Raw genomic sequence first — 27,012 nt, 5'->3', positions numbered from 1 at the left:
CCCTGCTCCACCTTGGGCTCTCCTACTTTCCCTCTGCTGGGCAAACATGTGGGTTGGGGAAGGCTTACAGGACTTCACACCAGGCCTGGCCACTTCTTGCAGATTTCTCCTGCAGCCTTCTCAGGCCTGGGACCTAGGCTGCAGAGCCTGCACCTGCAGAATAACCAGCTCTCGGCCCTTCCTGCTCTGCCCAGTCTTACCCGGCTCGAGCTCATCGACCTCAGTGGCAATCCCTTCCGTTGTGACTGCCAACTGCTCCCACTGCACAGGTGAGCACCCCACACCCACTTGCAGTCAAGTCCCCATTGTCCCCTTGGGGGCACCACACCTGTGACCTGCCAGAGCTAGGCAGGAGTCCCTTCCAGGGTCAGCTTCCCTTCTTAGGGGAGCCAAACTGCATGGGGCTTGGAGAGGAGAATGGCTCTGAGCCTTGACTCCCTTACCTATAAAGTGGGAAAGCTCTGTCCTGCCCGTTGGGGTGGGAGGCTAATGCTTACTGGTAGCCAGTGAATATGCAGTTTACCTAATTCTCCAAGAGGGCAGCGGAAGCCTGGTGTCAGGCCAACCTGGGCTTAAACCCTGGCTCTGTGATGTAGCGACTATCTCTCTTTGGGCAAACCATGTTTCCTTGTCAAAAGGGGGATGATAATAGTATCTTCCTCCTGATGGTGGCAAGAATTACCTTACCTATGTAAATTGGTTTGAATGGGCCTGGTGCATGGGACACACTCTGTAACTGATTATGATGTTACTAGCCCCTCTTTCCAGAGAAGGGGTTGGGGGCTCAAAGAAGCTTGTTCCAGCTCACACACTGGGCAAGCAGCAGAGCCGGCTTTCGGTCAAGGGTCAGCACAGACTCCCTACTCTTTCCTCCTCAGGTGGCTCACTGGGCTGAACCTGCAGGTGGGGGCCACCTGCGCTGCCCCTCCCGGTGCCCAGGGCCAGAGGGTGAAGGCTGCAACTGCTGTCTTTGAGGCCTGCCCAGATTGGGCTGCCAGGAAGGCCAAGCAGATGCCGGCCCCCAGGCCCAGTGCAAGGAGAACCCCCATCAGGGGGAGGCAGCGGGAATCAGACAAGGTTGGCAGTGGGACCAGTTGTGGGAGGCCCCAGTGGGTGGAGCCCAGTTCCCAAGCCCTGGGTGGTAGGCTGACTTGCCTGGGATTAACATGTTCCCAGAGCTGGGTAGTGATCCTGGGTGTCCATTCAATAACTTCCAGCCCCGTCTCCTCACTTCCTGTCTCTGGGCTGCGCCCAGGGTAGGTGTCTAAGGGAACGACTAGGTGCTACCTCATACTGTGGGGCAGGAGCCTTTTGACTCAGCCATGGCACTCCATGGTGGACACTCCAAGGTGTCCCTACAGCCCCACCGTCACAGTTTGCTGGATCCTGTTGGGTTGATTCCTGCCTTGGCCACCACCACCCCGTTCCTGCTGGGGTCAGGAGGACAGAAGTGCAAGTATGCTGGTTCCTACAACTTCCCAGGCTGAACTCCGCTCTGGGTCATTCCCCTCAACATTCTGATCTTCTCGCCACATCCACTGTTTAGTGTCCAGTGCAGAGGAGCAAATGGGTGACAAAGACATGAGAGCTGCGAGGAGGCTTCCTGAGGAGTTGGATTTCATCTCCTTGGCACCAATGAGCAGGTCCCCAAGCAGGGGAAAAGGGATGGGAGGGATTTTTCAGGGTACCCTGCCAGGGGCCACTTTTCCCTCCAAGGAGGTGCTCAGTTCCATCCACGGGCAAGTGGAGGAACGTAAGCTCAGAGGGATTCTGTGCCTTGAATACAGGTTCCCAAGAGGTCAATATTTCCAGCTGTGACAAATCAAATTGACCTTCAGGTACAAGCCACACAAATTATGCACACTTGCCCACCTTGGTCAACAAGGCTGACTCTGTGCCAGGCACCAGACACAGAAGACACAGGCCCCACTCAGGGAACTCACAGCCACCAGGGAGGGAAACGGCAGGACTTTAAGGACAGACAGTACAGTAGGTGGTCCTAGAGGAGATGGGGAACCTGTGAGAGAACAGGCGACATTATTGTTCTGTACACTTTTCATGTATTAACTCATTTAAATGTCTTAGTACTATAAGGTGGTATCAGACTATTCTGCAAGGAACAAAAAATCTGACAAAATGGACTAACAAGGGGTTTATTTGTCTCATACAAGAAATTAGGATGTATGGGGAGTTAGTCCAGAGCTGGACAGCAATTGAATGTATCCTGCTTTGCCATCCTTACCAGGTGGCTTCTGCACTTAGTGCATCTCTTAGCCCTGTTCATTCAGCAAAGGGAACAAATAGCATACAAGCCCAATCTTCCCCGAAGCCCTCAGTGAGAACTGTTCCCATTACTGCCAGGGCATCTGGGGAGTGCTTTTTAGCTGGGCACAAAAGCAGGGTTCTGTGATTGGGCAGTAGGCCATCACACCCAGGCCATCTTCCCCCAATATCCTGTCCCCAAAAGAATGAAACTCTGTGCTTCCCTGGGAGGTTGATGCCACCAACCTGTCACCATCTGAGTTGTAGAGGTGAAAAGTGTGATGAGGTGGATGCAGGGCATAGCCCCTCTGCCCGAGTCACACCTAGGTCCTGTATTTCAATGACTGTTCACTCTTTGAAGTCTCCGAGCTGTGCCAAAAGGCCACTTTCTGAGCCTGATTTCTGCACTGCTCAGGGCAGCTTAATGCCATTAGCAAAGTGAATCTGCCTAGAAATACCCCAGGCCCATGAGGACTGGAAACCTGCTCTCCTTGGGCTGATGACCTCATCTCTGGGATAAAACCAAATACCTGGGTTCTGAGCAAACCCAGTCAGCAAGTCAAGGAGAGGCTGTGAGCAGCCAAAGGCTGGGAAGGCAGCTGTACAGCCAACATTGTACAGCTGTTCAGAGCCTGCTCCTGGGCTTTGTCTCAGAGCATTGCTGCCCCTGTCCAAGACTAGAGGGGAGGAAAAGGGCTAAGGATTGAAGCCCAGCTCTGCTTTAGGTTCCAGGCAGAAGAGTTACTAGAGAGATGGACTGATCACAGAGAAGAGAGTTTCAAAAGGATACTGAGAGAAAAAAAAAGTATTTGGAATTTGGGTAGACACTAGGGTAAGTTTCTAGAATGTAGTTTCAAAGAGGAGTAGGAAGAATGGAAACATGTTAAGAACTTGGACAGTAAGGAAAAAAGAGCCATTTTCCACCCTCTTTACCCCTCCCTCCAAGAAATACTGGTGGGATAAGGGCCACCTCTGCTAGCAGAGCTGACCGTTCCCTGACTTCAGGATCCTGGGCCATGACCCTCTAGCCAGGCCACAGTTAGACTCAATGCCTCCCTCTCAGCTGTGACCCCTCATCCATGGGCCCAGACTCACCTGCCAATCCTGCTGCCCTTGGCAACAAATAGCCTGGTATAGGCACTCTTGCCCCCAACTCCCCGTCTGCCCCAGGTAGCCCAGGGGCTGGGGTAGAATCCTTCCCTCCACAGGCCCCTGCAAGCCTCTCGACCTGGGCAGAGACCTGGCCTCTCCCCCACCTAGGAAATGGGCATTATATTCATACCAGCAGAGAAAAGAAATCAAGGTAACCTCACAAGTCACTGAGGCCCACATTCTGGTCACTGCTTCTCTAGAGCAGGGTCCCTGCACTGGGTTTCCATTGTCCCTGGGGGTGTGAGGACCAAAGCTCCAGCCCAAGAGGCAAGAGAAGCAGTTCTGCTTGGTTAGTTCCACCAGGGTTTAGACAGAGGCTGCATCCATCACGTCACCCACTGGTGGCCAGGTCACCCACTTGGGCGCAGTGGGCATACATGCACACACACAGTTCATTATTTCATTTTCCAGGGTGACTAGTGGCTGCCTCCACCTGGGCAGTGGTGGACATGAGGCTACTAAAAAGAAAAGCTGGCAGTTTGGGCAGCTAATGTTCAAGACGGAACTTGGGCTGGAGAGGGAGTTGCCCACAGAAAAGTTTGGGGGCTCCAGGCAATCCCTTTCACAAAGGCCTTGCCAAGGAGGAAGCCAGAGGCTAGAGGATGAGTCAGAGGAATACCCAGGCTGGTCCTTCAGTGCCCAGCTCTTGCAGACTTGATGCAAAAAGACTCAGGCTCCACACTGAAGTGGGTGGAAGGGACAGTCAAGAAGCCCTGAGCTGACTTCCAGTGAGTGACCAGGCTGGCAGCAGAGAAGGCTTAGTCTTCTGTCTCCTGCTTGATGTGCTCGAGGGGCACAGGCAGCTGGGGAGCCTTGTCAGGCCTGTCTGGTTGCTCTTCCTTCACGGACACGGCAAGGACTGGAAGAGGAGGAGGGAAAGGCAGGGAGAACACAGTGAGTGTGTGTGTTATCTCTGAGAAGGGAAAGGGCTCAGGCTGCTGGGAAAGGGATGGAATCTGGTTTCCTACAGGTAGGGACCTCAGGAAGGAGGCAGGGAGGGAGGGAGAGCACCTTTATCTCCACAAGCCATCTGTAGAGGAGTGGGGGCTGAGAGAGGGCCAGTGATCTAGTCACATCCTAGCCAGCAGATTGTGCCAGAGACATGGCATCTGCCAGTCTGCCAAGTGCTTGGCATGAGGGTGAGCAGGGAGAGAAGAGGAAGAAAGGGCCCAGGAGCCTGACTGGAGTGGGGCTCGGCTCCATTCACAGTTGGAGTGGGGTTGGGGGGTTGGGAAGCTCTCTAGGACCAGTGGTTTGAGAAGGGCTGCTTGGTGCCCAGAAAATTCTCTCCAAATTTGACTCTACTCTCCTGTGCCAGGTGGGGAAAGACAGGAACCACCTCTGAGTGCTGGGGCAGGCTGGCCCCTCTGGATCCCCCTGGAGGCTCTTACTCTCATCAGCAATGGGTTCAGACGCGGTCTTCTCTGCAGCCTGCAGGTCCTCCTCCAGCAGGGGCTTCTTGGAGCCCTGTCTGAGGGGCCGGGCCTTGATGGGTGGGATTCTTTTTCCTTTGAATAAAACTGGAATCAAACCTGCACCAGGTCGTATCTATAAAAGGTGCCAGTTGGGGAACAGAAGGCCTGGGTCCCAGCTCTGCCATGACCCCTTACTGGCTGTGTGCCCTTGGGCAAGTTCATAACGAAACCAGGGCAGTCATGATCAGAAAGGATTCCTTTTATAATCCTCAGTTTCTTTTCCTACAAAAGGCAAAGTTCCTGGCCCTGTGGTTCTGAATGGCCCAGGTCCTCCTCCCATTGGATGCACACCATACCCTCACACACCCTAAGCCTGCCTAGGGACCTCACCCCAGCTTCCTCTTGGTGCCGTTTTGGGACACCATCTTTTCTGTACGGTACCAAATCCTGGAGACCAGCCCATCACAAGCCTGCAGCTTGAAAAAATGACTTTGCCTCCCTGCCACACTCAGCCCCTCTCACTGAGCCCATGCGTGGCTGAAGGAAGGAGTGGTGTCCAGCCAAGAGAAAAGACACTGCTTGCCCCAATGGCCAGGTGGAGGCTGAGCTCTCAGCAGCTTGCCTTCTCTGCTCCCACCCTTCACAGAGGCCACGAAGGAAGAATGACAGCCCTAGAGAGACTGCACCATTCTCTTCTATTTCCTCCTGTACCTTTCACTTAAGACACAGCAGCTGCGGATTGCCTAGGAGGCCATGCTGCCTTCTGACCATGGGGATGCCCTCCCCTTTCACTGCTTTTTCTTGGCATTGTAACTCTTCTAAAGAGGGGGGACTCTCAGTTTTATGCTCTGGGTCTCCAAAACAGAGTGAAGAATCATGAGTTCAAAGGGCAAGGGGGAGGCTTTGGGGAAAGATGGCAAAGAGAGCTACGTGGGACATCATCTTGGAGAGCATTGCTTTGGAGGGAAGACAGCATTTTACATTCCCAGGGCCACCAACCCCACCGCTCTGAAGCATCACTTACTTTTCTTCCCAAACTGTTTCTTTTTCTTCTTTGTAGCCTCTTTGGCCTTCAGAGGTGTGGTTGGCTCTGTTGTTGAAAGAATGCAAAAAAAGAATGAGAACAGCCTAAATCCCACAGGGTTGAGGTACCTCCCGAGACCCTTGCCTGCGCCCACTACCTTCCCTCACACAAAGGACACCCTATGAAGGGAAGCCAGAGTGGGGCAATGAGGTCAAATTAGGGCAGGGCAGGGCAGGGGGAGAGCTGGAGAATAGCTATCCCTTCTTCCCACCCTTGTCAGCAGGGCTGCTTGGAGGGGATCTGGGTAGATTACCTGGGTGCACAAAGGCACGCGCATATGACAGAGTGGGCAAGATCAAGGAAGGAGCTCTGTGGGCCAGAGGGAGAGGGAGACAGAGAAGTCAGGAGCAGAGGTTGGGGACAAGGGCCACTCTTTCTCAGGCATGGGCACTAAGAGTACAAAGGGTGGGAACTGACAGGGAAGAAAAGAGAAAAGGAAGGAGAGTCAAGAGCCTCTTAGGGCGGTGGGCTCCCAGACCTGTGGCCACTGGTGGCTGCAGCTGGTAGCCAGTGAGCTCACACCAGCCCACAGGGTAGATGTCCGGGGACTCGCAGTCCACCCACTGGTCATACTCGCTGTCCCAGCCATCAAAGTGGATGCTGAGGAGCCGATGCACCACCCGCTTCACTGTGGCCACGCAGATGAGTCGGGGCTCCATCAGGTCCACGGCCTCCAGCTTCATGCCAACCTTGAAGCCATGACTGGGACAGTCCTGGGGAGGAAGAGAAGGCAGCTGCTGAGCTGGCCAGCTCCTTGCTCCGGCAGGCATACCTGAGCCCACAGGGCTTTGGCAGTAGTGGGGTGGGGGTGGGAGGCTGGGGCTAGCATTGTAGGCTATGTTCCTTTGGACAATGATCCCACTGTACTTTATTCCTAGGTATAAGCCCCTCCATGGAAAAGGGACCAGTTAAACCAAGGGTCTGCTGAGTGTCATATCATAGTTTGGGATTTCTCCCCAGGAAGGGGCCAATCTCAGCATAAGAGCCTCAAAGAAAGAGAAAGGGTTGGAGCAAGTGCCCCTACAGCAGTCAGCAGGGTAGGTACTCAGCCTCTCACCATGTTAAAGAGTCTTGATGGAGCTGCTTTTGACTTGGTCTTTTCCAAGTAGGTCTCCCAGTTGAAAGTCTGTGTCTCATACCCTGGAAGAACAGAAAGCTTGGATGCTGAGGTAGAGGAGGGGAAACTGGAAGGGGATACGGAGGCAGGCACTGTAGCTTGGTTAGTGTTCCACCTGGAGTCTCCCAGCAGTTTCTACCCTCATCCCCAGGCCACTACCTGATTGAGGACTACATTTTCTGCTTGTATAGGTTGTTCACTACCCAAAGGAACAAAAGGGGGCGGTGCTTACCAGAGCACACACTGGCATGGGGCCGAGTTAGGCTAGGGAAGAGTTAGCCAGGCAGTGTAAGGGCGAGATTGGCCCTGCATCCCGATCACTTCTCTGATATACCCTGGGATTCCATGCCCCAGGGGTCTCACTTGGCCAGGAATCTGAGCCTGTGACCTCACCTGCCCCTTCCCACTGCAGGGCCAGCATGCAGTGAGTGGCCTCTGCAGTTTTACCTTTTGGGGGTGTAAGCTCAACATCATTCTTCTGGCAGAAGGTGGCTGGGAAGATGGCATGGGACGAGGCGTGGTAACAGAACCAGTCCGAGCCATCTGTGGAGGGCCCCCCATCCACACAGAGCATCAGGTATCCATCCAGGAGAACCTAACGGATGGGGGCAGAGGAAGGCAGGGCAAACTGTGAACATGAATCATGATCTGCAGCCCCCTCCCAAAGTAAGGTGGCTGTGGTGAGGACAAAAGCAAAAGGATCCAACTGGATCTTTCACAAGAATACCCTGAACTTCTTCTTCATAGCACTTCTGTAATTACATCTTTGTGAGATTATTTATCTTCCATACTAGACAGCAAATACCAAGTCAGCAGGGACGGAGTCTGTCTGGTCTGTCACTACATCTCAGTGGTGAGCACATGGCCCAACATGAAGTAAATGTGCTGAATGAACAAATCAGTAGTGTCCTCCCAGAGGACACTTCAGCAGTAATAGAAGACGTTAGGAGCAAAGTCAGCCCAGTTGTGGTTATTGGCTACACCAGTACTCAGAAGAGGTGACAGGCCAGTGGGAAGGCCCTGGTGAGGTAACAAAGCAGGGTCTCCACCAGACACAGGACCAGGCTCAAGTCAGTTATTCCATAAGCACCTGTTTAGTGATCCTTAGACCCTGGCCTGAAGGCAAATTCTGAACAAGGAGCAGATAAATGCCCTAGTCATAAAAATATCAGTAAGCTAGGCCCAAACCAGTATTGGTGAAAGAAAAATAGACATTTCCTTGGCCCCATGAGTCCACCTGACAGTGAAGTGCAGACCTCTGTCACCCTGCTGATCCCCTCAGAACTGGCTCACCTTGCAGACAGTTGCCACACAGATGTTGCCTAGGTTCAGGGGATCAATTGCCTCCAGCTTCATCCCCTCCTCAAACCAACCACCTTCTGTGTAGACAGCTCGTACCTTAGGAATGGAACAATTGGGGGGTGTCTAGGTAGGCCAAGGAGAAAGCAGGCCTCATGGGCCACAGTCCTGGGATGGGTATAGGGAGGGAAAGGGACATCTCAGGGAAGGGCCAGGGCCCTCAGGCCTGGAATAAACCCCTGTCAAGGGAAAAAGTGCCCAAGGGCTGTGCCTCACCTTCTTGAAGAGGTAAGGAACAGCATCACAGTAGATTTTCCGGAAGGTGGGATGATGAGCCATGTCGCTGCGCCTCTCTTTGGGAGCAGTGGGGGACAGCAGAAGGAGTGAGAGAGAGAAGGGAGGTGAAGGCAGCTACACAGCTGTCTCTACTCCTGTACCCAGAAATGGGGGGCTGCCCTGCCTAGGCGCTAAACTGTATTTTAGCACACCTGTATCACCCCCCAACCTGAGAGAAAGATTGGGGCCTGTGGCATCTGTGTTCAAATCTTGATTTTACTATTTACAAGTCGAGTGACTTGATCAAGTCACTTACCCTCTCTGCACCTTCATACCCTCATCTACAGAGTGGAGAAAAGTCTCCATCTCATGGAATTGCTGTGAGGGCCAGAACAGGTACTCCACCTGGCCTGGGGCTCTGCTAACCTGACATCTTGATTCCATGGCCAACACGTCGTGACCAACCCACTGGGTGGATCAGTGGGCTCCACATGTGGCACCAAAAGTCATCATCACTGTCTCCGTCCTCATAGAGGAGCCGCAGACGCCCCCCAATCACTGTGTCCACCACAGCCATGCGGGTACGGGACACCTGGGCCTTGTCCACCACTTCCAGCCGCATGCCTTGCCGAAAGGGGTACTTCATGCTCTCCGCCATCTGCAAAGACACCAGGATGCAGGCCTGCTGAGGCCACAGGTTCCTCCTGCCCACCTTCCTGCTGTTTCTCGAAGGTAAGACCTCCCACCCCCAATTCCCTGACCTACTGAGAGAAAGGCAGACAACCTACATCTGTCACTTCTTGCCAGCAAAGTATCAGTAGGGGGATTTGATGGGATCATGAAACCCATTTCAGACCAAGGAGATTGACCACTCAGAGGGGTCAGTGACTTGTTCAGATCAAACAGATTTCTCAGTGCCAGCACTGGGCCTCGAGCCTGGTCCCTGGTGTCCAGCCTTGGGCCCTCATGGTGTTCTGTACTCTGATCCCATGGTCATCCCTTGTTCCCCTCTATCCGGCCATTTCTGCTGGTGGCACATCCAAGACTCATATCCAAAGGAGTCCCTTGGACCTCTACGTCTAATCCCAGCCCTGATCTGACAAGCTGTGGCTCTCACTGCTTTCATAGCTCCTTTTTCATTTGCTGTGACCTCGGAGCTGTCCTGACTAGGGCAGAGAATCAGTAGGGTGAGCTCTGTAGGACTCTCCCAACCATGGGGCACTAGTGGCTTGGGGAGAACCATCCCTCAGTTTAAGAAGTAGGTTCTGTTTAAGACTCAACAGAGCTACTTCAAAGCACACCAGGAAGGGGTGCATTTCCAAAGTGTCAAAGCAGCCAACAGGAAAAGCTGACACAGGAGCTTTGAATCAGACCCATCCTTCAGCCTACAGCTCAAGGGCTGGAATACATTGTGACACTGGGCCTCATCCCCATGTCACAGCACCTCATTAGTATTTGATAAAAGTGCCCCCCCTGCAAAAATGAACGAACAAATGCACACTCACACTTGACCCTATCAGTCATTGATTCAGAACATTTTGTTAAGCATTAACTATATTGCAGGTATGAAAGGACAATGTTTGAATTGGTGCTTGACACTACCTCTACAAACTGAACCCCCTTTTTCCTCCCGACCCGTCTTCAGAGGAAGCAAGTCAGCGACTTTGAGTACCTGCTATGGGAAAGACCCTGTCTCCCTGAGGCTGTGTTCTCCATGCCAAAGCACTCAGGGCTTCAGGTCCCTTCTCCTTCCAGGGGCCCCCCAAGGAGCCCATGATAAACCTTCTGGACTCCTCCTGAACTCACAACTGATCTCATGGTACCCTCCCATTCTGCCCGCCTTGTCACCTACTTGCCCCAACCAGGGGACGCAGGCACTGTCCCATTCTGTTTTTGTATCCCCTTCAGCACATACTGTAGGACAGACAGTCGTTAGGGGCTTTCTGACTGCTCCTCCACCCACGATCAAGCTTCTTTCAGCTGAAGCAGAAAAGAGACACCCTGAGGCCTACCCTACCCACCCCCATCTGCCCCAGCTTAGCACAAGGACCAGCTGAGAAAGAGTTATGATTATCTTCAATTACCAAGTTTGTCAGCTAAGGCACAATGGGAAATACAGGAGAAAGAGCTTACAGTTTTGTTGAAGAGAGAATATGGGGTACATGAAAAGACAAATAGCAAACAAGCAGTACCCTGTTAAGTTCAAGTAAGGGAAAAATCACTTCTAGTTTGGGGGCGGGGGGGGGGGGTGGGGGAGCCAGAGAATGTTTCCTTGAGGTATTGGAACTATTCCTTGCTGAAGGCCAGCTCTCTATTTACTAGGGCCCATGGTGTATAACCTCTTCACCTGAGGTCTGGTGCCTCAGGTAATATGGCCCCAACTTCCATTCCACCCACATCCCACCCATCAAGGTTTGATTCAAATGCCATTTCTCCACGAAGCATTCTTTAGCATCTGCCTCTCCTCTGAGGCCACAGGACAGGGTCGATCCAGTGTTGTGGCTGTGCCTGCACTGCATTCTACCCTGCACACCACTGGGACTCTCACCCAGGGCAGCACAGGAATGCATACCTGTGCACATCCAATGCAGCACACTGCACCTAGCAGATGCAGCCCAGGCACCTAGAGATGAGCGAGCCCACAACCTAGGGACTGACTCATGTTGGTGAGTGAGACTGAATTCACGTTTTCACTGAATACCCTTTCAATTTTTACCATGTGCTTGTATAATTCTTTAATTTAAAAAATCATATATTTTTTAAAGGTAAAATAAAATGCAAAGCAGATGATTCTGAGGCCCAACCACAGTTCAGAACCAAGGCCATTTTAGAATTATTCACATGCACGACATCAGTTTCCTCTGACAGACAGGAAATTCCTGGATGGCATGATCTGTATTTTTATTACCCAGTCTTTTTATGCCTGTATATAACAAGTACTTAATAAGATCTATCAAATGATCAATTCTGAAAAGAATCTGAAAGATTCTATGAGCAAAGGCAACAAGGAATTGGAAGAATAAAAGGCAGACAAAGCAACAGAGGGTCTGGGTTGGGGAGGCATTTAACTTTAAGCTGGAAAGGAGATGGCAACCACACTGTGGTAGTTTGACCCCATCCCTGAGAAAACACAGAGCCACTGAAGATCGCCAAGCAAGGGAGTCTTATAAAAAATACCCCAATTAGTGGCATGAAGAATGGATTCAAACAGAAGAGGGGAAGAGAGAGTAGGGAGAATGGATGGGAGACTCAAGGGGTTCATTGGCAGACCTTGATATGAAAATCCACAGGAAGGGTCCTGGAGCCCACCAGCCGCTTCATGAGGTAGCCCTTCCAGTCGGTGAACTTGGCGTGGATGGCTGTGGGGCAGAAGCAGGATCCCAGTTACATGTTAACAGCACCCCCACCAGCAGGGGGCAGCAGAGCCAACCTGGAGATCAGGAAAGGCTAGATGACCAGGCCTAGGAGGGCAGGTCACCTCATCTTACAAAGCTGGGCTTTACAATGGGGAAGGCAGGAAGCAAGGAAGCAGGCAGGCTCTGTTCTGATATAACAGAGAGGGCTCCTCCTACAAAGCCCTAGAGGAACTAGCACAGAGGACATTCTCATCAACTCACTCCGTGGGGGCACCAGAATCTTGCTATTGATGGCACACCAGCCAATGGGGTGGACATCCACAGTTCCCAGGTTGCACCAGAAGTCATGACTGGCATCATTTTCAAAGCCTTCATACCGGAGCAGCACCCGATACCCTGACAGTGAAAGAGAATGGTACAGGGAAAGGTACATTCTTAGGCTACTTCTCTACCTAAGCTAAATTTTCCTTGCCTATTCCAAGTGGTAAGTGGGTCCCTGTTTTCTACCACAGGTACAGCCAAAATAAAGCCAGGCCACTTACTGGAAAAACGTATGGCATAGTGGTAAAAACCAATTTGCTATAGCCTGATTGCCCCTGGAGTATAATTTAAAAATGTGTAGTTCCAAGCTCGCCAAGCTCTCTGGTCCCTGACAAGGCACGCAAGGTGGGAGAGTCCCAAAAATTCTCCAGTAGGTGGTTTGTTTTGTTTTAAGCCAATTTTTGCCTACAGCGCTGCCCTCTCCCCTGTCCCTCTCACAACTGGAGATGTTATACTTTAGACACATTCCTAACCCCAGCCCTTAGCAGAGGACACTCACCAGCTGCCTGGATGACAGTGGCAATCCAGTAAACCCGGCTGGGGAGCACGGCATCACTGTTGAGCACCTCCACCTTCATCCCCTTTATTACATCTTCCCACTGGTCATAGAGAGGGACCTGGGCAGAGGAGAGCAAGCTGCCTAGGCTGCCAGGGAAGACTGGCTGCTCTCATCACCCTCTTTACCTTTGTACTTCAACTTCTATGTCACTCACTATATGCAGAAAGCCAGATACTAGAGATGAAGAGGTGATCAAGACAAGACCACTGACCTTCAAGAGATCACCTGAGGGACTAAGGGGTGACGGTGGGCATGGGGGATGGCTAGGATTAGGGTCAGACAGACCCAAGTTCTGATCCTTACAGGACCACCTAACAGCTACATGATCTTGGGCAAATTACAGCCTTGCTGAGCCTCAAGCCCTTTGTTGCTGTGCTAATCATGTAATAACAGTTGCACCTCCTAACACTTTCTAGTGTTTACCATGTGCCAGACACTGTTCTCGGCACAAACATCATCTCCCATCCTGGCTCAGACCTGGGTGGTATTATCATCTCCTCACTTTACAGCTGTCACCTCCCACAGAACCATCTACTCACATACCTAACTCCCAACTACCCCCAACATGTAGCGTGTTCTTTCTCCACTTCTCCAACCTGCTCTCCTCTAGTAAAGTGCCCCCCTCTTTCCCCGTCTGCTGACAGTGGCAGCCTCATTGTGGTTGCCTTCCAATATCTAATCACCACTTTGCTGCCAAAGGTACCTTGATTCTGCTTTGGGAAAGTCACCTCTTTCTCATTCTCAGCCCTGGTTAAGCCACTAAGGGTATCCCATTCTATCCACTTGACCAGAGATTGATTCATCACACAACTTAGAAATGGGGGGTGGGGGGGCTACACAAGACACATGGGAGTGGGATTTTGCTGAGAATATCGATTCATTTATGCTAAATGCAGATATGATGTAACTCCCCTGGAATGGGAATGCTGGAACTACTAAAGAATGAAGAGCAAAAAAGATTTCCCCCACTGGGAAAGCTGTACAGCTTCGTTAGCAATTCAGAGGAGAGGTATCAGAATCAAGCACCAGCATTTCCTGGTCCGGACACTCCCAGAGCTCAAGGCAGTTAGAGAGGGGAGGCTAAGAAACTGGTGATTCCTTCAAGAACAAATAGACTGCCTCCAGATTTTCTAGGTTTAGGAAATTTCCTTGAAAAACTAAGCAGAAGAGCTGCTACAAGCTTCTCTCATGGCCCATGGTTCACCACGGACCACAGACCCTAGATAAGAAATTCTTCCAGGCCTCGCCCTTCTGGTGCCCACCCTGGCAGGGGTCGGGGAGATCTGTGCAGATATGGCTTGAGGAGGCATCCACATCTGCCTCCCGGGGGCCAATGGTACCAGCCCAGCACAGAATACCAAGCTGTCAATGGAAAAATGCTCAAAATGGGGGTAAGGAAGGAAGAGAGGGTGCTTCTGAGTTGGAAAGACCCTCAGTAGAAAGTTACATTTTGCAAATAAACCAAGCAGGGATCTTCTGAGTCAGGCCCAGGCAAGCATGCAGAAATCCTTCAAAAACAATTTGTGGAGGGGTTTTTGAAAAGAAGTGGACAGTAAAGGTAAAAGGGAGCTAGTGGAAAAGCTTCTCCAACCCAGACTTCCCACTGTTCTCTCCCAGATGCTGCCGTCCAGGGTGAAAGGGCCCCTGGGAAGCAGGTGGGTGAGATTATCCAGTGAGCACTGGATAAGCACAGATAAGCAGCCCCACCCAGCTCCCTTGGCTCCCTGACCCTCGTCTTTGGGGCACTTACGTGTTTAAAACAGCTGACAGGAGCAGCTTTGTAACTGTGGTCCTTCAGGAACTTCCCCCAGTCGAAACCCAAGACCAGAGCTGCAAAGCAGAAAGAACAGTGGGGAGGTTGGAACTAGGCCATGAAGACTCGGGCGAGGGCTGAAGAGGCAGGTCCTTTTGCCCACTCTCTGCAGCAGTCTGAATTCCAAGTCCACTCTGCGGTCACCTCACCCCAGCAGCCCCACTGTGACCACACGGCCCTCTACATGCTCCCATACCTAGCCCACCAGTGGCCATCAGAACAGCCGAGGACGGAAAGGCCGAGGACGGAAAGGCCGTCACTCTCAGTGGCAGAGGAAATATGCAGAGGGAAATTTCCCACTCTTATTCCCCTGAGGAAAGAGGAAAATTCAAGGCCCGCGGGGGTTTAAATTCCTCAGACCTCCCCCAGCCTCTCATTGGCCACACCCAGTCTACACCTGTGGGAGGTGCACACACCTGGGCCCCTCCAATTCTTACAGCTGCAGAGCTCAATTTCAGTCCGAAACAGACCAAATAGAGTGGAGATGCTTCATGCCTATGCATAATTGGCTTAGAAATTGCTATACAAAAGAGAAAAAAAGTTCCTTAACCCACTACTCATCTCCCCACACCCTCACTAAACTAGATCTGGGCCTCCACTACCCCGAGAAAATAGAAGTCAAGGAGCTAAAAGTGAAGAGAAACAAAAGAATTTAATTCTTGGCTTTGGCATCATCAAATACTAGTGATTGAAGGGATTTTCAGGGTTAGTTTCTACAATACCTACCAACAAGCAAGCCTGGGTCAGGGTGCTTTCTAGACCTCAGGCTGGCTACCTTTTCCATTCCCCACTCCTAGGAAAGGCCACCCCAGGTACTCTGTCCCTTCCAGCTTTCTGAGTACCAGTCCTCTGTCATCTTACCATCTTGCCCTGTTGGTGTCCCATCTGCGAGCTGTCCGGTCCCCTGGGAGTGGAGGAAGGCCCCGATTTTGGCAGACCAGGCTGCTTTGTGCAGGACTTTGGCTTTCTTGGTAGGTGGTTTTCCCTAAGGAAAGAAGAAAGGTGTGTAGCCTCATGGCTAAGAACCTGGCTCTGGATTTGGACTACCTAGGTTTAAATCTTGGTCTTGGACAAGTTACTCAATCTCTTCTGGGATTTAGTTTCTTCATTTGTAAAGTAGGATGGTAATACTAACAATGCTCAGCTCAGAGGGTGGCTGCAAGGATAAGTGAGCCGCTGTTAACTCTCCTGTCAGGCAGTAAGAGCGCTATTGTTAAGGCCTGGGGGTCAGGTGAGCTGCAGAGTAGGGAGGGAAGTCACTTGCATCTTTTTAAGTGAAGTGCTCTCACTCTCTCTAGCAACTTCAATTTTCATTCATTTCCTTCCTCCTGTGCTTCTATAGACCGATGGCAAAAATGGGCTTCAGAGGGCTGAGAACTCCCTGAGTCAGTAGGCAAACTTTTGCACATAAATGAATGTTTTTGATGATGATGAATATGCAACTATGTGATGATATTGTGAACTGCTGAATGCATGTGTTGGGAATGTTTGTGTTTCTTTCTTGTAATTTTTTTTTAATTAATAAAAAATTTTAAAAAAAAGAATGTTTTTGAGAGAGGGTCCACAGCTTTCATCAGATGCCCAACAGGTTCTTCATCCAAAGGCCACAGATCTGGTCTGTATCTTATAATTTCAGCTCAGATCAAAAAGGCCAGGGAATTTATTAAAGAAAAAAGTGAAGTAGAAATATGAGTTTAAATTTCAAACAGACCCCGGGTCAAAGCCTTGCTCTACAACACCCTTGAGCAAATTACTAAAAATTTTTGGGCCTTTTAAAATGGGAATTACAAAAAAAAATTTTAATATATATATTTTTTAGGATCATCATTTGGACTAAATGAGAGTGCCAGGCCCTTAGTAAGTACCCCAAATTATAGTTTTTGAATATTATTATCAACTTCTGAGGAGCGGGATTATAGACGATTCTGTTTTTTCTTCTCCTTGACTAAAATCTGCAAACTGAGGGAAACAACAGTAATTATCTCACAAATAAGATAAAGTGTGTGGAGTGCACAGCTGACTCAGCACACAGCAACTTTCAATACAAGTTACACCAATTGTTCTCAAATTTTGCTGAATATTAGAATCACCTGGGGAGCTCTTTAAATTCCCTATGTCCAGGCCATACTCCGTCCTAATTAAATCAGAAGCTGTGGGAGTATGAGCAAGTATGACTATTTTGAAAACATTCCAGGAGATTCCAATGGGCAGCCTGGTCTGAGAATCGGTGCTGCAGATGCAACCCACAGTGAACATGAAACAACACAAGGCTGAGATTTGGGTTCCAGGCTCTGTTCTGCTGACGTCTTCCTACAGAGCCACCCTACAGAAGTCATTCTACCTCTTTGGATCTCAGGGCATTTATCAATAAATACGTGAGTTAGACAATGTATCTCTAAGAATTCTTTCATCTCTAAAATTTTTATAAATGTGAATAAAGATTGGTAGCTGCCTATAACATGGTGTGCTTATAACAGAGATAAGGCATCAACTTCCTGAACGCACCAATGCTGGTTGAATCTTCTGTCAACTTGTGCTATTTTCCAATTTCCTTTCAGAGAAGTTGCAGAAGTGTGGTGCAAAGATCAAGGGTGTACTGCCAACTTGTGCTATTTTCCAACTTCCTTTCAGAGAATTTGGAGAAGTGTGGTACAAAGATCAAGGGTGTCAGACTTCCCCAGGCTTGTCTAAAATCTACTGAATACATCAGACTCTGGGGGATGGGAGAAGTGGAAGAGAGCTACAGGAATCTGCCTTTTAACAAGCTCCATAAATGGATGCCTCTGCCCTCTTGAGAGCACAAGAGATGCCAGGAAGTTTTTAACCTCAAACAGCCACAAGCTAAGCCCTCTTGGCCCCCTGTCTTCAATAAGCTGGACTCCTGTCTCAGTCCCCAAGGTCCCAGGAAAGTTCTTCCAGCGACTGTCTCTTACCTGTAATCTAGCCAAGATACTGGCTTTCTTGGAGTTGGAGGAGTAGCTCCTGGAGCATGAGACACTGCAGAACCTCTTGGTCTTGGAGAAGAAGGCTTCCCTTGTGCCCACGATACCACACATCTCACAGACAGCTAGGAAGAGAATTTAGCATATGACTCACCAGACATGGTCACTACACATCAAAGATGGGCCCTTCCAACCCAGGGTACTGCATTCACAAGGTGAGCCCCAGCACTCACTCATACTAACAGAATTGGAAAAAGAGGAAGAGAAGGAGGCGCTGGTGTGCACACCTGAATTTATTTCACCTACGATAAACTGTTTCGCATCCCTTGGCTATAACTGTCAATAGTGGGGCTAAAGGAAAATCCACAAGGACTACCGAGGAAAGAGACAAGTGTTGGAGAGTTTTCAAGAGAAGAAAATGAGAATAGAAAAAATTAGAGGAAGAGAAAGTGCCAATGTCACTTAACCTCCATGGGTCTATGTGATCACTATAAAACAAGGAGACTGAACTTGAACAGCTTTTAAAATGCCCAAGCCAGAGATTCTAATGATTAGTCTTTGGTGGGATACTGCAGCTGTAGTTTGGTAAAAGCTTCCCAGATGATTCTAATATGCAGTCTCTAATGATTCCTTCTAGTTCTAAAGTTCTAAGATTCTAAGAAAAGAGAAGAAAGAAGATAGATGGGAAAAAGATGAGAGGAAAAGAAGACAAGATGAATAAACAGAAAGGAAATAAGATTCCACCTGCAAAGAGTATTAGATTACTCTTTCTAAAGAGTCTAGGTACCAAGGAGTAGAAATGTCATCACAGTCTGTCTAGCCTGACTATTTTAACAGGCAACCCATGCGCTGCAGGCTCTGACACAGGGGTCTAGCAGCTGCCCAAGCGTCATATATCTAAAGTCAACTGGGTTCCAGGTGATCATGGGAATTCTTATCTGCCCCACCCTGCCCCCATCCTCTTACCCAGAGTAAACTTTAGTCTCTATTTCCCTCCCCCTCATTTCCAATCCACAAGCTATTTCTCACTCCTTTCTGGATAGTAACCAAAACACTTTAGGTGTCCTATCTTTTTAATCTCCAGGCTCAGAAATTCACCAGCTAATCATCCAAATTAATGTAAAAGCAGTACATTGTTAATGAGGGACATCTAATAAGTGCTGAACAAATATTCATCGTATGAAAGAATGAATAAAATCACAGTTGGAAATCAGACTGAACCAGAGGAATTGACCTTTGTGGCTACTTAGAGCACTTGTCTCCCTCCTAGGTCCTTACACATTGATCCTTTAGAAATCAGATTAAAAACCTGAATGGCTTTTCCCCATGACCTGTACCCCCTCTTTCTCTATAACTCTTGACTCCTCCCCATCTTCAAGGAACACTCTGAAGGCACCTGGCTCAGAGCCACTGCCATCCAAGGAGCGGGGCGTGCCAGGGCTGAGCAAATGTAGGGGGGAGGTGGGCAGTTCCCCTGCTTCCCGGTCTTCATTTTCTGCTTCACTTGACTCCTCCAGATAGGAGCTGCTCTCGCTGCCCACACTGCTGTTGTAACCCCGGAAACTGTCATAACCACCAAAGAGCTCCAAGTCATCATCTTCTTCCTCCATTGGTTCTGAAGATGGGGTTTCCTAGTGGAGAGATGACACAAACCAGGCAAAAGAAATCACACTTGGCTTAGTGTATGGGGAGAGAGCCTGCAGATTTGCCCTCAGTGCTCGTCTCTGTTCTTTGTCAAATCAACACTTTGGAGCACCTTCCAAATATCAGTTTTGCAAACATCAGGATCATTAAACCCGCTTATATGACACTTCACCATCACAATTCAAAAGAATAGCTAAACAGAATAGAAACGCATGTTAAGAATTCACCAAGCTTTCTGTAGATTTACAAATGATATCATAACATGGTTCAAATGGAATACAACAATGTGAAAATATCCCAAGATGCCTCATGAAGACTTTCTGGGATAAAAGGTGTATATCAGAAACCCGTTCTTCCCCTTCAGCATATGTACACCAAAATAATCTCAACTCAAATTCAGTTTAAATCAGGAAAAAGTAGTGCTAATTTGAGACCCAGACTGTCCCAAGACACGTTTCGGAGGCAGAGGACTTTAGATTTAGCTACTCCTAAATTAGGAACTAAATCCTCCTAATTTACAGTTAGTTACTTCTAAATAGCTGTGTGTCCTTGGCAGTTCACTTAACCACCTTGGGCCTCAATTTTCTCATCTATAAATAAGAAAACTATTTGGCTCACAGGAATGTTAAGATGTCAGTGAGATATCTAGTGAAAAGGTGTGAAGTAAGATGAAGAGTTTGAGTTCTAACCAAGGACTCTTCTACTTACTAGCCTTATGACCTACAGCAAGTCATTCTCTTTGCACCTCAGTTTCCTAATCTATAAAATGAGGATCATACAATCTGTTTCATAGGATGTGGGGGAGAAGTAAGTTTAATGCAAGCAGATTATTCAGAACAGTGACTTGCACATAGTAAGTGCTCAATAAATGGCAATTATCAATTCTGGTTAAAAGCATGGCTTCCAAAATCAGATTTGCCTGGGTTTGAATCCTGGTCCTACCACTTATTAACAGTGCTTTTGTGCAAGATATTTAACCTTGTTGCCCTCAGTTTCTTTATCAGTATAACAGAAATAACAGCAAATCTTTTTTTTACAGGGTTGTTGTGGGGATTAAGACAAGAAATGTTAAGATTATTTCTGCTTCCAGTAGTCACTAACAGCTCTTAAGTATGAGTTATTCTCATTTTCCACTTCAGTACCTTTTCCTCCCAAATAGTTTTTGAGCTATCCCACTTTCTAACTGCAACTACGTATGTAAATACGGTAGGAAGGAAACCGAATTCAAATTTAGCATATCCAGAAGCCAAACGATTAAAGGATGGGTGGGTTACCGGTTGTGGTGGAGTTGGAAGGCATTAATTGGTAGGGTTTTGGAGCCTGACAGACTTCGTGCCCACCTCCTTCACTTTCCATCTCTGCGACCTTCCTGGGGAGTCTCGCCACCTCTCTAAGCCTCAGTTGCTTTAACCAAAGAACGAAACAGTAACACAGGATTGTTTTGAGTATAATGGGAGATAATGCACGTGACCGCTTCAGGCAGGAAGTAAGTGTTCATTAATCTACTCTCCCCTCACTTTACCACAAACGCAACAAGCCTCAGAATCCCTAAAGAATACAACCTCGAGAAGGGGAGGACAAAGGGAGATTCACGAACGCTAAGATCCTGAACCCAGCTCCTCTCCTCCCAGGACAGGGAGGCGCTCCTCTCCCAACTACTGGTCCCACGTCCTGCTGCAGCAGTGGGGAAGCAAAGGGCAATGCCAATGCCTTTTGGCCGAGGGTCAGAATAACCACCTCAGTTTATCCATCCTTCTACCCTCCACCCTCCAGGCGTCGCTAAAAGGCCTAAATAAGTGTCCACTGAGCGAGGCTCTAGGGGTTCCTGTTCTCATTCACGCTAAGGGCTTTCCCTCTCACCTCGATGCCCCGGGGTTTCTCCATGAGACCTATAACAGTTCCTTCAACCGTCACCAGGTGCAGGGAGCCATATTGGCCTTGCCGGTCCCCCCGAGCTCACTCATTGGCTGTCTCCCTGAGCCGCGGCCCAATCATGCTGCAGGAAAACGGCAAAGCCGCTTCCGCGCTCGTTCACATACCACCTCCTCCTCCCCCTGCGCGCCGCGGGTGGTTGTGGAACGTGTAGTTCCCCCGCCAGGTGCGTGTTGGGAAGCGTTGCCATAGCGACCGGAAATAGCCGCTGCTGTCAACCTGTGACCTCAGTGTACCTACTGTTCTCTTTATGCCACGGCACCCTCTTCCCTTCTCCCCGACCCCATTCATTATTAACCAACTACTGAGCATGTGAGATATTCAGGCACTGTGCCAGGGTCCAGGAATAACCCTTTTGGACTTCGCAATCTCTCCGGTAAGAAATTTAAGTTGCTTTTGGGCTAGGGAGGCCTAGCCGAAGGACGCATTTCCAGTTCAGGCAGAAACTGGCATACTCTCATACCAAAAATCCATAAATATCCCACACGCTCAGATTGTCCCACACTTCCTCTTCACCACAATCTCCTGAATAAAACGCTGCGCCTCATTCCATTTGGATTTCCCACAACCTCCCTACATTTCCAGAATTATAGGCGCTGTTGTGGAGCTTTAAAAATTAGCTTCTAAAATCCATAGATATCCAATCACCGTTTTAAAGATGAAGCCAACGTTCTTCAAGTTTAGACACCTTCCAAAATCACACAGGATTGGAATTTGATAAACTCCAATTCTTTTCCTTTGCTACGTTGTGTTCTAATAATGAAGTGAGAACATAAATTTAACTGGAGGTTGAGTATATGTAAAATATATTCCAAAATTTGAGGTTCACCACACAGATGTGAAAGCCATCAGTGATTTCTTTATCTCAGAAACAAGTACTCAGTTCAAAGTCACACCCACCCACCCAGGAGCCTACCCTCTCTCTGTATCCCCTCCTTTTACTGTCACTTGGTAGTACTTGTTCCTATCTGAAATTTTTGTTGACTTTTATTGCTTGTCTCCTACCACTAGCTCTGTGAAAACAATGACTTTATCTTGTTCTTTATTTTATTTCCAGGGCTGAGAACAAAGCCTAGCATATAGAAGGTCTTCAATGATCAAATGGCTAGATAACAAGGCATACAACAAGATGCTTCTTAAGACAAAGCACTGGATTGATAACTTACTACTCTGATCACTCTGATTCTTTGATTTTTTTTTGCCACTAACAGGGAATGAGGCCTAGTTCCACCATGAGGTGATCTAGGCTTTCCTTCCCTGGATTTCACCTTCCTCATATGGAAAAGAAGCAAGCTGGATTGAGTTCATCACAACCAACCTGAGAAATTCTCTGATTTCTGTCTTAGTCAGAACTGCTCCAACAAATACTACAGATTAGTTGACTTGAATGAGTTTACTGTCTCTCAGTTTCGAAAGTCCAAAATCAAAGTGTTGGTAGGATCATGCTTTATCTGAATTCTTTGACATTCTGGTGGTGACTTGCCAATGATACATAACTCAGTCTCTGCCTCTGTCACATGGTCCTCTGTCTCTTGTCACCTCACTGTGTCCAAATTTCCTCTGTTTATAATGACTTTACTCACATTGGATTGAGGCTCATCCTGATTCAATGTAACCTTACCTTAATAACACCTTCAGAGGTCCTATTTACAAATGTGTTCACATACCCAGGACAGAGGTTAGCTGGGGCTTGGACATGTATTTGTGGGGGACATGATTCAATCCACAACAATTTCAGAGTGCAATAATTTAAAATGCAACATCAAGCATGACAAACATCTGGAGTCCTGGTTTCAATTTGTAAAGTGGGGATAATAGGACTATCTTATGGGTTGTTGTAAGAGTTATAAATAATACACGTGCAGTATCTAGTGCATACTAGGCACAGTAAATCGTTATCATCCTTTTAGACACTGGAATGGCAGCAACCAGAAGAGTAAATCAGCCATAAAAAATAACCTTTATGAGTTGCTTGATCTTTTATTCATATTTTAGAAGCATAGCCACAAACCTCACAGGTGGAAAATCTGTGAGTGACAAGTCAACTTATTCATCAAATATTTATTTAGTGCCAGGCAATGTGCTGGGTTCAGGGGAGACACAGGCAAACATCTCTGTCCTTATGGAGTTTGCCGCCTCCTGCAGGGTGACACCAACAAAGACAACTTAAAACAACAAATATCTAGTAGAACTGAAAAGGAATTTCGCAGGGTGTTGTGATGGAGAATTGTGGAAGGGAATGCCTGGATAGGAGGTGGTGGTGGGAAAGGCCTGCTACTCAGGAAACAAACCAGGACTTGCAGGATGAGGAGGAGCCAGCGGGGAGAAGAGGGTTGGGAGGATGAATCAGATAGAGATACGGGATTTAGGGAGTAAGACTGAGAACAGCTCCAGCTAGCCTGAGACTGTGATGTGAAACATTTGAAGGTTGTAAGCAGGGGAGTTCATTGATTTGATGTATGTTTTAGTGTGGAGAATGGATTGGAGGAGGATCAAAAGAAGTAGCCGGACCTGTTAGAAGCTCTCGTGCATTCCAGGTGAAGGATGGTGGTAGCTTGGTCTAGGGCAGAGACAGAGAGGGCATGCAGAAAAGCAGAAGAATGTTAAAAAATATTTTGGAGGTACCCCGCTGCCCTCCAAAGGGTGCCGGTTGTCAACCTGCACCCCTGCCAGGTGCAGCAAGAGCCGATCAGCCCTGAGGTGGCCTCCACGCAGGACTAAAGGCTCTCAGCAATCCTCATCTTCCTGGCATCTCTGCAGTGCCTGGCGGCAGCCACAAAATAAAATACATGTCGTGAAAGAGGGAGGTGGGCTGGTGTCCCAGCCCCTCCTTCCTGGACCCTGGGGCTCCTGCCCCGAAGTCTGGAGCCACTTGGAGGGAAGTGGGACCAGGTGGCTCTCCACGACTGTACACAGTAAACGCAGCCCCTCCCAGGGGCTGAGAACAGGGCATGCAGTAGGAGACGCCTCCACCCCACTTCTTGAATTTGGAAGAATGAGCCCTTCCAGAGTGATGCTGGCGACGGGGCTGGGCACTGGCTCAGCCCCGTGGGTGTGTTTTGTTCCTTATTATTTTTAAACCCTTAGAGAGCAATATCAGGAGCGCTGTTAATACGTCTGCCACCAGCAGGAAGATCAAGTTTCTTTAGAAAACCTTGTACTAAGTCTGCCCCTCTGGAAAATTCACAGCGGATGTTAGCAGGGCAGGCCTTGTGGCAGGGAATCCGGCTCCACTTGGTTTAGTGCTTCCAGACTTTATTTAGAGCTATGTGGTGTGGATGTCTGTGCATGTTGCCCCTCCCCTCCCCCACCCCATACCAGTTAACTGAAGACAGCCAGTGTAGAGAATGTTCTGGAAATGATTAAAATAATAATAATATATCATTCCCGGGAACAGGGGGAGCTCCTTTTTGACTGGATTGTTTCCTACCCATCCTCCTACTCCCCCTCCCTGCCCACCCCAGCCCGCCATGCTGAATGCTCCCAGGCCTCTTTGCTGGCTGGACCCCTCCCCAAATCTGGGACAAGGGTAGAGTTGCCAGATTTCACAACACAACAAGGCAAAAAGAAAACAAAACAGGGTGCTGAATTGTTTGGAATGTCAGGTAATAATTTTTTAGTATAAGTATGTGCCAGATATTTGCATAGGACATGCTTATACTAGAAAATTATTGTCTAATCTGAAGTTCAAATTTAACTCAGCATCCTGTAGCCTTACCTGAGGGAATCGAGTAGAAGCTTGGGTGGGAGCACCAGGGTTGCCTGACAGTTTCTGACAGGCTGAGCCCCTTCCTCCTGTCTCCATGTAGCTGATGGGGTGGGTGGTGGGTGGTGGCAGACAGAACTTAGTAAAACAAGGAGGATTCCCGCTGGCTGGTGAGGTAGCTGCTCTAACCTCCCAGTTTTTGCCAGATCCCGACTCTAAGAGACACTTAGTTCCCGGTTCAGGTGCCCTCTTGGTGCTCCAATTTCCAGCAGCTCACTCCCAAGGTGGGGAGGAATTGGAAGGGGCTTGGCAACCCCACCCAGCTGCCCTTGAAACCCATCCAGACAGTGGTCAGTTCCAGATTCTTAACTGTATTTTTTTCATGATATTGTTAAAACAGAGAGAAAACATTTAAAAAGCCCTTTAGCAAAAAAAAAAAAAAATATATAGGAGGTAATAATTAAATGTATGTAGTGGGTTTGGAAGTGGGGGTGGGGCAGAATATGTGAGGATTGAGGCCTGGACAACCGGGTGGATGGCAGCACCATATTCTGTAACGGTGAAAACTGGACAGGGATGGATGACTTTGGGTAGTTGAATGGAATGAACTAAGAGTTCCACTTACTTTGAGATGCTTGTGAGACAGTGAAGAAGAGGACATGAAGGCAGTTGGAGTTAGGTGGAAAGCACAGAACTGGTGATCTAAATCCTGCAACTTCTGGCATCCTCTCTTAAGATGAAATTAGAGTCCCTAAATCCATCTTCTCTGTGATTTATTATTTTTCACATCTCAATGTACATATCACCAACAGTATAAGAAAATAGAAACCTGAACTTTCCAGTTTCACAGCATTTCAGCAGGAGTCGGAAACACCAGACTACGGGGGAGGGAAAAAGGGCAGAGAGGGAGCCCTGGTGACAGTAACAGCTAGCATGAATGGAAATGGCCGTTAATTAGGAATTCAGTTGAAACAGCCTATTAAACACAGGTTGCTAAGCAACACTGGCCACCCCGGAACAGTGTGGCTGTTCCTTCTGTGGCAGAGCTCCTGGGCCTGGGTCTCTTTCTGTAGCATAGGTAGCATTTTGGCTAGTCTGAGCCATCTTTCTATACATGGACCTCATGTGAGTCATTGTCCCTCTCTCTCTCTAGGATCATAAATCTCTTGCTCTCTACTGGATCATTTCCCAAAACGACACAAATGTGCTCTAGTCACCCATACTACACAAATACATCTCTTGGATTCACTGCCTTTGTCCCCTGCCATATGCCATTTCTCCACTCCACCACTGCCCAACCTTTTGAAGGTTTGTCTACACATGCAATTTCTATTTCTTCTCTTGGCTTTCCATCTGTCCCTACACTCCACCAAAATTGCTTTTGTCAAGTTCACTTACTGCCTCTCTGACCTGAAATTCAATGACCACTTCCCTCTTTTGCATTTCACACAACTACCTACTTTATCCTTTCCGAAACACTGGCTTTTCTTGAGTCCCTCTTGGCTTTCCTCCTGTCTCTCTCCTTTGCAGGCCCTCACTGTTCAAAGTCATCAGCAAATCCATTTAATTCTCCAAAATCTACCCCAAATATTTCCACTTTTTTCTATCTCCACTGCCACAACTTAAATCCAGTCCACATCTTCTCTCCTCTGGATAGCACGGAAGCCTCCTAGCTGCTCTCGCCTATTATCCGAGCCCATTAATTCTCTACACAAGTCTTTAAAAAAAAAAGATTGCACCTATGATTTGCAGATGGGTGCTCGCTTCCACATTATCCGCTTCTGTGTGGTCTTCCAACAATTATTACAGTCTTTGGGGAGTGGTGTGACCCAAGTTGAGGCCAGATATTTAGAAAGGGCCAGGGTAAGAGTTCTTCATTGAAATATTTACTGCACGGCCACTGCTGCTGGACGCTGTGGCTACAAAAGTGAACAGGAGGACCCCACGGTTCCAGCCTTCACGGAGCTTCCGTTCCCAAACCATCCTCAGAGAGAAAGACCAACGCTTCCAAGCCCCGACCGCGGGCTAGGCTGGGCACTAACCGCCTTGGCGCCCGGCCCGCCTCCCGTGCACCGGTGACTCGACACAGGAGTCAGGTCGCCTCATCTGCACAACGGGGCTGCCAACCGGCTCT

At 48.7% G+C, this 27,012-nt stretch overlaps 2 protein-coding genes and 1 long non-coding RNA gene across 10 annotated transcripts in view; 2 read left to right on the top strand and 1 right to left on the bottom strand.

The window, feature by feature from the left end:
* CHADL (chondroadherin like) overlaps positions 1–4,866 on the top strand; it is a 12,935-nt gene extending 8,069 nt beyond the window's left edge. The window contains exons 4-8 of one of the 2 annotated variants that reach the window (XM_077168962.1): positions 103–269; positions 879–1,077; positions 1,362–1,456; positions 1,547–1,643; positions 4,733–4,841. In XM_077168962.1, coding sequence (XP_077025077.1) covers positions 103–269; positions 879–1,077; positions 1,362–1,456; positions 1,547–1,574 — 489 coding nt within the window. In that variant the 3' untranslated portion in view covers positions 1,575–1,643; positions 4,733–4,841. Of the gene's footprint in view, positions 1–102; positions 270–878; positions 1,078–1,361; positions 1,457–1,546; positions 1,644–4,732 lie in introns of both variants that reach the window. The other variant, XM_077168963.1, reaches the window with a different exon arrangement.
* On the bottom strand, positions 2,130–27,012 carry L3MBTL2 (L3MBTL histone methyl-lysine binding protein 2). Of its 7 annotated transcripts, none has more exons than XM_077168969.1 (17): positions 25,504–26,594; positions 18,993–19,227; positions 17,588–17,721; positions 15,516–15,639; positions 14,592–14,671; positions 12,782–12,899; positions 12,223–12,357; positions 11,876–11,964; positions 9,032–9,263; positions 8,606–8,682; positions 8,324–8,428; positions 7,478–7,625; positions 6,971–7,053; positions 6,392–6,626; positions 5,854–5,919; positions 4,806–4,922; positions 2,130–4,273 (listed from the first exon to the last, which is right to left on the bottom strand). In XM_077168969.1, the coding sequence occupies exons 1-17, from the start codon at positions 25,537–25,539 to the stop codon at positions 4,173–4,175; spliced, it is 2,115 nt and encodes a 704-aa protein (XP_077025084.1). In that variant the 5' UTR covers positions 25,540–26,594; the 3' UTR covers positions 2,130–4,172. The 7 variants fall into 7 exon arrangements, 6 of the variants coding, with proteins under 6 accessions (XP_077025084.1, XP_077025085.1, XP_077025082.1 ...); XM_077168970.1 differs by lacking the exon at positions 25,504–26,594 and adding an exon at positions 21,101–21,324; XR_013179311.1 differs by lacking the exon at positions 2,130–4,273 and adding an exon at positions 6,167–6,222 and having other exon boundaries at positions 4,879–4,922; positions 25,504–26,595.
* Positions 21,177–22,560, top strand: LOC143691034 (uncharacterized). The gene is made up of 2 exons (XR_013179312.1): positions 21,177–21,548; positions 22,230–22,560. It is a non-coding gene; the product is annotated as an uncharacterized LOC143691034 (long non-coding RNA).

The sequence above is a fragment of the Tamandua tetradactyla genome, chromosome 7 (genome assembly GCF_023851605.1).
Source record: "Tamandua tetradactyla isolate mTamTet1 chromosome 7, mTamTet1.pri, whole genome shotgun sequence".
Taxonomy (NCBI): Eukaryota; Metazoa; Chordata; class Mammalia; order Pilosa; family Myrmecophagidae; genus Tamandua; species Tamandua tetradactyla.
This window is presented reverse-complemented; position numbering and strand designations above follow the sequence as displayed.

What these genes read in the sequence shown, in the direction of transcription:
- L3MBTL2 (XM_077168964.1), bottom strand. Translation starts at nt 25,539, where the DNA reads ATGTCCTCTTCTTCACTGTCTCACAAGCATCTCAAA. An exon ending in TTCCTTACCTCTTCAAGAAG is followed by an intron (nt 8,429 to 8,605) that starts GTGAGGCACAGC and finishes TCCATTCCTAAG; the next exon opens with GTACGAGCTGTCTACACAGA. An exon ending in GTGTGGCAACTGTCTGCAAG is followed by an intron (nt 7,626 to 8,323) that starts GTGAGCCAGTTC and finishes CCCATCCGTTAG; the next exon opens with GTTCTCCTGGATGGATACCT.